At 38.5% G+C, this 9,173-nt stretch overlaps 1 protein-coding gene across 1 annotated transcript; it reads right to left on the bottom strand.

Annotated features, from left to right (window-relative positions):
- Positions 1-223: 223 nt before the first annotated feature.
- On the bottom strand, positions 224-8,720 carry MED4 (mediator complex subunit 4). The gene is made up of 7 exons (XM_009319983.1): positions 8,662-8,720; positions 7,551-7,617; positions 7,037-7,207; positions 6,611-6,668; positions 5,575-5,661; positions 4,636-4,767; positions 224-1,743 (listed from the first exon to the last, which is right to left on the bottom strand). Exons 1-7 carry the CDS (start codon positions 8,718-8,720, stop codon positions 1,571-1,573), a joined length of 747 nt encoding a protein of 248 aa, XP_009318258.1. The 3' UTR covers positions 224-1,570.
- Between the last annotated feature and the right edge of the window lie 453 nt (positions 8,721-9,173).

Genomic DNA, 9,173 nt, shown 5'->3' with positions numbered 1-9,173 from the left:
GAATAAAGGTTAAAATATATATGTATGTGAATAACTTCAGACTGCAAAATAGAGGTGAAATTTTAATAACTCTGAAAATACTTCCAAAAGTAACAGCTGAGACAAAACCAAATTCCCCGTTTCTCTTTTAAAACAAAAAAACACTGTCCTGTATTGTGTGATTGAACCTGACTGAAGAGGTCCTTTTCATTTCTACATCCTTACGGGATTTGTACATATGTTGGTCATATGGGGCAGCAGTCCTGACAGCAATATTTGAAAGACTGTCTGAGCAAATGAGGAAGTACCTGATTTATCAGATACTTCCTGCAAGGAATCTACAAAATGGAAAAGTGGAGAGAATTGTCATCTGTGCTTCAGGAAGCCTCGTTGCAGGGCAGAAACCTGTAACTGCCATGAGCAGCAGTTCACGTAAGTAACCCTCTCATCAAATCAGAAAACTAAAGAGAAAAGTAGCTGTCAAAATGACTCCTTAAGCAAAACAGAACAAGGAAAGGAAAGCCAAGGGAAGCGCCTTTGGAAAGATGAAACATTGTAGCTGAGGCAGGAAATGCAACTGCTGACGTAAACAAATTAGCAGGTTCAAAGAACTGAAAAAATTATAGATGACAAGAATAAAGAATCCGTGAGCACTTTGAACTGAAAGGAGCTGAACCTGCAGCGTGCCCCAAAGCATGTCATCTCCAGGATCCCAGGATGCTTAACCAAAGTATTGGTGAAGTCTTGCGAATGGGCACTCAACATCACTGCCTCAGGGTCTGCCCAGTTCTGTGCATACCTGATAAAGCTCAGCTGAAAAGGACAGACTTTCAGTTCCTGACTGCTCAGCTGCTTCTAATACTGACCTGGCATTTTGCAAAGCGGAAAACGGAGTACAAACTTCTGAAACTGAATCAGAATTCAACCACATACTGGGATAAAATATGCTGAGTATTGAAGTTACACAATAACTCAAAGATTTAAGTTTGCAAAATGAAGCAAAGTTACATCAAAGCTGAGTTTATTTATGACAAATCATTATATATTACAATAATTACAAACTTTATACACCTTATTGCCATATTTTTGTTCTCGGCACACACAAGATGATCAAGAACATGGATTTAGGCAGTAACAAAAAAAGATACTAAAATAACAAATTTCATGCTTCATTTCTGTGCCATAGAAAAGGCTATCATCAAAAGAGTAAAGTTACTAACAAACATACAAGGGGATTCCCCTTACACCTTTTTTCCCAGGAACTTTCGTCATCTAATGTATAGTAAATATATATATATACACCCGTGTCTTTTGCAAACATACACATTCACACATTTACATAATCACTGGAAATTTGACATCTTGCCTCCAGCAGAAAGCTCCCAATCATTTTACTTGAACATCTAATGGAAAAAAAAGAAATTCTAAAGTCCATAGTTTTAAATTAGTCACCCTATTTCTGAGCCAGCTGTTATCTTCTCCCTACACAGGGACACCAGCATGACAAAAGGGTATTGCAGTTTGTGACGAACCGCATCCAACCTACCTTCACCACAGGAAAGGTCTATTAGGGATACTGTCCCTCTTGTACCTAGTCTGAGTCACTGCTGCTGCTTGAGGAGTCTGTTGACATAACTTCTACATCATCTTCATTCTCTTTATTGTGTCCTGGAGGCTCCAACATGAAGTCATTACTGTGATTAGGAGGTAGCATGTTCATTGACATATCACTTGACTGCCAAGGATACTGAGGAGCGAGCACATCTGGAAAAAAGGCACATAATCAATCAAACTATCAGCTTTGTATATCAACAAATTCAACAAGACAGCTCAACCAGAACTCCAATTTTAAATTAAAGCAAATCTTAAAATCATTCCTGAATTTTGGACAGATGAAACCCTCCAGTAAGACCTGGAAAACATCTCATGATGGAGCCATTCTATCACTGTAAAAGCCTACTCTGCCAGAGAGGCCCATTTATGTAGGTGGCTCTTGATCTCTCATCACTTCACTTCAAAACAGTATATATTCATACAGAGCTTTTAATCTTCAAAGCACAGTTTGAGCTGACTTAACATTCACAACCACTGGCAGTAATGAAAATGGTCCCCCTCTGTCAGTACGCAAAAATAGATTAAAACATTAGATCAAAAAAATACTTAAGGTAGGCCATAGAAATTCAGAGTAAAAGGTTTTATCCGAATTTGGCTGAAACACCTTGGTTATTGTTTTTCCAACAGCAAATATGGTGCATCAAGTGCAAAGGAGAACAGTGTCCTACTACAAAAACCAGGGCCACAGAGATACTTGAAAAGTGGGAATGCCCCACTGTGCCCCAGCCAGGCCAGCCTCAGTTGCTTCTGACTTCTCTCAGCTCTCACTGTTTCTTCTCTTCTCCTCCTACTTCCAAAGCCATCCCCTACCAACCTACCCTCCCCCCACAACACTTTCTAGTCTCTCCCTTCCTTGCCCACAAAATGGCTCCCATTTCAAAGCTGCAGTACACATCTATATGCCATTTCTGCTCCCTTCCTTTTAATTTACACTCCTACTGCTGTGCTTCACTTCTCCACTTATTACTAGGCACTGTAGGTAAGTCTATCCCATAGAAGAAACCAACTATCTCCCACTTAACAGCAAGAATTAAAAATAATTAGGCAGAGTTAGAAGTGAACAAAAGCCCCCCCGTGTGGGACTTTGAGTACAGAAAAAGAGGGCACTGTCTAAGCAGGGGGTTATATATGGTAGATTTACTCTCACTCAGGTGCTGCCTAACTCAGAAGCGCAGAGACTCCACACACATTCTAAGTCCTGATCTTTAAGTCTGCAGCCACCTGAGATTCCACATATGAACTACAGCCACAGTCCCCTCATACCAGATGCATTACCTAGCTGTACAAATCCGACCCACCAGCGGATGCGAGGACGTAATGCAGCCTTTATGCCAGTTCTGTGCCCGCTTAAGGAAGACCAACAGTAGTATCAGGTGGCCTCATCCCAGCTGTGGTGAAGTTAAGCAACTTTATTTGAAACAGCTGAGAATGTAAGCCAGTGTTTTACATCCTGTGGCCATGCTTCAATGCTGGAACCAGCCTACTATTAAACCAGGTTGAATATGTGTGCTAAGCAGCCCCAAAGTTTTGAGGGTACCAAGCAGCCCAGTGGCTGGCTTGCAGACTCAGTAAGGACTCAGTAACTGGACATCTCTCTGCAGAAGTCTCTAAAAGGACTAGACCCCATAATTAGCATTCTCGGGACATGCCTCCACACACCAACAGATTCCAAGATGCCTACACAAAATGCCAGGCCAGCCTCTACTTTCTTTTAAATGAAGTTTTTATGTTTCCCTCTTACCTGACAGTCTAGTAATTAGAGGATTTCCCCTGACATAGGAGACCCAGATTCAATTAACAACTTTATTTGAGGAGTTTAAATCCCACATTTTCCAGCTTCTCAAGGAAAAGTCCTAAAGAGTGGGCTTTCAGTTCTTACAGAGACAGCACTCAAAAGTAAAAAAGGAACGAGTTTGCATCCCCTAAGGCAGAGGAGCCAGCCAGAATGGGCTCTACTGAAACAACTCCATGAGGAAGACACAACCTTAACATCTCCTCTGACCGTATTTCAAAAGAACAGAAAAGATACATGGGCCCGTCCTCAGCACTTCCCTGGTGGGTTGCTATGGACAGATGTCAGGGTCCCACTCCTATTCAGCTCACTGACCCATTTTATCCAAGGCCAGAGGTTTAGAAAGCGAGATGATGCAGAACTTTAAGTCACTTCCTAAGAGGTGACAAGAGGATTAGACAGATGATTGGAAACACAAAATCCAAGTTTGCTATTTCTCCAATGGAGTCGTGATAGATTTTTTTAATATATTCAGTACAAATTTTGAAAACAAGCTTTCCGTAACACCTGCAAGTGGCTTAACAGACAGGTAAGAACTGTTATAGATCTCCTATGAATCCAACTAAGAATTTTTCCACAATTTAGTCTAACCGTAGTAGATTAATGCTGCACAGGTATAGAACCACTGAATTCTTGATTCAGTTACTGTAACTTACTGCTAAATTCTATTTTAGCATGAATGAATCCCACTAAAGTCAGTGGAAGTGCCCATTTCACTAAGCAATTAAGGGATTAAAGCTCGATTCCTACACTCAAGCTACTACCTCAACAGCTGTCCTTTGCAATGTCTTTTCAATCCAGAACTTCCAAGCAAACAGTCTTGCTATATAGAGCATAGACTTAAAGGAAGGTAGGGAATGACAATACACCCCTTTTCTTCTGAATACAGCTTTCACAATTCCATACTTTGTCATCACTGTTAAGAAGAGTTTGCTTTGAAAATGCTTCTTTTTAACATGATTTGATATCACTTAATTTACAACAATTTAAAATAAGTGAATTGAAGGGTAACTAAGTGAGTTTTGTTTATATTGACTTAGTTGTAGGTGTCTGCAGCATGATTTAGCATGAAACAAAATCATGCCATTTCTAATTGTTAACTTTATTTACTAGATCTTCACCGCTAGGGAACAACGTTAGCCATAATTTTCATTATTTTAACTCTGATTTGCCTTTGCTAAGGGAAATGTATAATTGCTATGACTGTACAAAGAATAAAGAAAAACAAAACAAAACTGAGTTTCTCTTACCTGGCAGTCTGCCTGCTGCAAGTGCATCCCCTGGTAAGTGTCCATTAACTCCATTGGTGGATGGGTTGTTCATCTGACCCAAGAGACCACTCCTCATTTCCAGATCTGTAGGATATGGCCTACGTGGGTCCCCTTTAAAAAAAAAAAAAAAAAACAAACACACAAAGAAATGTTTTTAAATATTTAACAATTGTCTTGCAGACATTAACTTTTTCCTCAGTGCCTAGTTTCCTGACCAAAAATCCCCATACTGTGATTGTTTGGATCAGCAATGAGCATCACACCTGTTTTGTTAAAAACCAAGTCTGTGTCTTTCACTTAGATTTTCTTTGTTCATTCAAATTTGGCAGAAAAAGCAGGTTTAAATAAAAAAACACCAAACAAAACAAAAAAACCCATGTTTAGAAGATTTGTACTCTCCCTGCTACTTCACAGCTGAACAGCAAGGACAGGAATTGGAAAAAACACATTCTCATTTTAGACAAGGAGGATAGTTCCCAAAATTGAAACACGACACAATGAAAACCCTGCTTCTGACTCCACTGATTACTAACATCCTCTGTAAAGAATATTATAAGGGGCAGGAGGGAACACAACCAAGCACATGGAAAAGTCTTTAAACAGACTTGGTTCTAACTTGTAATTGGGGCCAACATTCAGGGGAAAAAAGCAAACAAAGGAGAGCAGAGGAGGCCAGTCAGAGAAGCATGCAGTTTCATAGCCTTTTGAAGATGTACATAAAGTCTACAGGACTTCGGATATCCATTTTTGTTGAAAATATTAGATATAGCAGCTGAAAACAATGTTACTCTAATAAACCGCAGTGTTTTTTCACTATATAAAAGCATTAAAAGACCAGATACTGACCATGCTTTATAATAAAAAAAAAAAAAAAACCACACAAAACCCCAAACCTATTGTCATAAACTTGATAGTTACCTGGTACCCATGTCAGAGGGGCACAAACAGCATTGCTAGCACTGATCCTATGGGCATATTTAATTATTTCTTCAGAGGAAATGGCACCTGGAAAAAGGGAAGGAAAGTTACTATATTCTCAAGAGACTGCATCATTCAATTATTTCAGAATATTGGACACTAATATCAAAAAGATTGGGAACGTCATTCTGTCAAACATTAAGAGCATGTTTCAAATGCAATAACTGCTTAAAGGATTCTTAGATTATGCAAGGATGAGCTTTGCAGTGAACTGATTTTACAGCCATGAGTTCAGTACACCTTCAATGTCAACAGTTCCTCAACCTCATGAAAAAACACAAACCGGTCTCTGAAGCAGTGTACTTGACAAGCACAATTTGTAAGACAACTTCAGCACCTGCTTTATTATGGAATTTTCTGTAGTACAGAATTTTTTTTGTTTGTTTAGTAATGTAAAGCACACATGTAGCAGTCCTTCTAAATATGTGCCTGTATTACAGTAATAGAAACTTTATGAAATTCCTTGATTTTATAAATGAAAGAGATAAAAGATACTATAAAAAAACCACACCAAGAAAATGCCTCCCACAAAAAAAACCCCTCAGTTTAGCTTGGTAAGTGCCACAGAGTAGCAGGAATTGCTACAAATACAAACCAGTATCACCAGCTAGTCAGTCTTTCAAATACAACCCATATGCACACAAACATTCTCTCCCTTTCCTCAGTAGACGTACTGAGGCAATTTGGTGAGACACTTAGGTAATCAGATATAGCATTATCAGTCCAAGAAGAGTGTTGAGACACTTGAATTTAAGCTTAATATTAAGATATGTTTGCCACAAAAAGTAATTCATTCCTGCCTTTATTCTGAGGAAATGGTTATAGGTTCATAATGAAATGGAAATTTGTTTACACACAAAGCATCCAAAATCTGTGACAGTAGAATTAAAAAAAAATAAAATAACCCTAACTTGAGCTCACTAGCAACTTTCTTTACAACTGCATTTATGTAGTATGTACAATCATGAATACTCACCTTTTCTTGCCTTTTCAATTGATTTCAGCTTTTCCTTTGCTTGATAAACAGCTGTTGCCTAGTTGTAAAAAAACAACAAAACTAAACCAAACCGTCAATGCATCTTTAATTTGTAAACTTCCACATAAAGTCGGCTCTGTGAATAAACCCTTGCATTTAGTCGCATTTTAAGAGAGAAACTATTCAGTGAACATTTTCAAAATATGCAGAAGTAAAGGAGATTTGGAAGAAAATTACCATTATAAAACAAAACTGAATACCATGATAACTAAACAGTATTTGACTACTGAAAAAAACCTCAAACCACTAAGCTCTTATGAAGTTTTAAATATTTAAATCTTCTCAAACTAACACAACACCACTTTCTCCAGAACCACCTTTTTCACAAGTAGATGCTCAAAAGCAAACACATCATTATGAGCTTACCAGTATGTGCTCTGCTTCTTTTAGTTGTTTCTGCAGCTGCTGAATATCATTATCCCTCTTTTCTACTACCTTTTCTAAAAGCTGCATTTCATGATGGATTTTCCCCTGATCAACTGCCAACTTCATTAGCTCTTGAAACTCTCCATCTCTCTGTATCAGCAGTTCCAGGATCTATTGAACAAGAGTTTTGTAGAACTTTTAATTTAGCTAGAGTAACAACACACCCTCAGTTGCTCTTCTTTGCAGCATGATTGACATCCGTAGGAGTATTTCTGTTTGCATGAAAAATGAAACAACATTTCTTCCTCTATTTGCAGAAACAGCCTATGAAGCATGCAACAAATGAACAAACAACATGAGGACCATGAATGCCTTTGTAGTGGGGCCAAAACCTCATCACCACCATTAGCCTGACTATAAGCAAGGACAAAGGGAGAAAGAAAGAAAAAAGGAAACAATTAGAAGTGAAGCACTGTGCTCACCCAAAGAAATACAGTTTAGAAAGTCAGCTTACCTGGCTCTCCTCTCCCGGCTGTGGAAGCTTCTGGTTTCTTGAAATTGCCAAAATTTCAATTAGTTCCCTGAAAGGAAAACTCTGTTTGCACAATTTTCTAGGACATTATTTATAAATCACATCAAGTCATCCCAAAATGGTCAGAGTACTGATATCATTACAGAAGTATTCATGGAATTGAGTATTTTACAGTTTTACAGTACAGTGTTGGCAGGGATTTCTCAACTAAGAGTAATTCTGTGAATAGTCTCATGATTGGAGCACATTTTTTTCTTTGAGCTCATGAAGTGCTCATGTGTATTTGCACTCATGAAATGCTCTAAGTTCCTGCTAAACTACATAAGACATAAGCAGAAGCTGAGAGAAGAAACAGCAGAATGAAATGCATTCATATCCTACTGCCTTTGTTGCAAGAGGGCATTAAAGTTCTCTTTGCTGTTTTACTTCTCTACTTTTCCTCCATTTTTTCCCAATGGAGCAAGTTTCACACTTGGGTTTAGAGCAATTAAGTCTACGCTTTCAAACACCTGAAGAGTTTGTTGTGAAGCTACTTCTATAACAACAAGTATTTCCACAATGGTATATCTGTTGTATAACACACACAAATACAAAAAAAAAAAAAATTCTGGTGCTAGGTTAGAAGGGCTTCTCAAACAAATTTCTTGATCACGCTTCCAGGTACCCATTTACTTTGCCACCATTCGGAAAAGCCATCAAGAACCTCAGAGGGGACTCGCTAAACAACAAGACCACGATGCAAAAAGGCATTTTCTGTAAATTCAGCAAACTTATTTGGCTTCTAAGGCTATGAATGGCAGTTCAACGCTAGGCATGAGTAACTGTCTACCTGAAGACACTGTCCTTGGAACAGTACTGATTCTTTGCTTGGTCCAGTGCAAGCAGCTCAAGTGGGATGTATGACTACTACAGCAGTGGGTCCAGAACCTTAAAATGAAAACAGGTACTTTTCAAAATGTCTGAAAAAGCCCCTCACCAGTAAAGCTCTAACTACCATCTTGGCCTATGTCTCTTGGTCACTCCTGAACACTAAATAATTTAAAACAATTAGAGAATAAAGAAACTTGGCATTATCACTAAAGCTTTATTATACCTGACCAACACTGAGCAGTAGCAAATAAAATCTGTTGTAAGTAGGTCAACTACCGCCATCAAGGCTGATGTCATGGAGGGTTTTAATTCTGTTCTGTGTTAGCCGAATAATGCACAGACGCAGATTCAAAACTATGCAACGGCTACAGATTAGACACGTTGCTTAATTTTTGCCCCTACCACCAAACCGGTACCATGACTGTGAAAGGTCTAGCTCCACAGTGCTGCAACACTTTGCTGATCAACAGGAAGATTCACTAAACGCTGCTGAGGGTTGCTCTGGATTCATTATAGCAGAATATTAGTCCCAAGATTTAAAAAAAAAAAGAAAAAAAAACTTCAGATAAAGAGCAAGTCTTTTTTTTTTTCAAAATCACATGTTCTCCAGCAACCCATGTCACAATAAAATCTAAAACTGAAAATAAAACCTAACCAGAAACAACAAGAGCGATTGACCAATATATTGTCCTTGTCCTACCAGTGATAATCATACACAGTGCGCCAGCCACATAG

The sequence above is a fragment of the Pygoscelis adeliae genome, unplaced genomic scaffold (genome assembly GCF_000699105.1).
Source record: "Pygoscelis adeliae isolate BGI_AS28 unplaced genomic scaffold, ASM69910v1 Scaffold32, whole genome shotgun sequence".
NCBI classification, from domain to species: Eukaryota; Metazoa; Chordata; class Aves; order Sphenisciformes; family Spheniscidae; genus Pygoscelis; species Pygoscelis adeliae.
Note: the sequence above shows the minus strand (reverse complement) of the source record. Positions and strands in the feature narration are given on the sequence as shown.

Excerpts from the sequence above, each read along its gene's own strand:
- MED4 (XM_009319983.1), bottom strand. The coding sequence starts at position 8,720 with ATGGCGGTAGTTGACCTACTTACAACAGATTTTATTTGCTACTGCTCA. Across the intron at positions 6,669-7,036 it reads AAGAAGCAGAGCACATACTG|GCAACAGCTGTTTATCAAGC; the intron begins GTAAGCTCATAA and ends TTTTACAACTAG. Across the intron at positions 5,662-6,610 it reads AATTGAAAAGGCAAGAAAAG|GTGCCATTTCCTCTGAAGAA; the intron begins GTGAGTATTCAT and ends CCCTTTTTCCAG.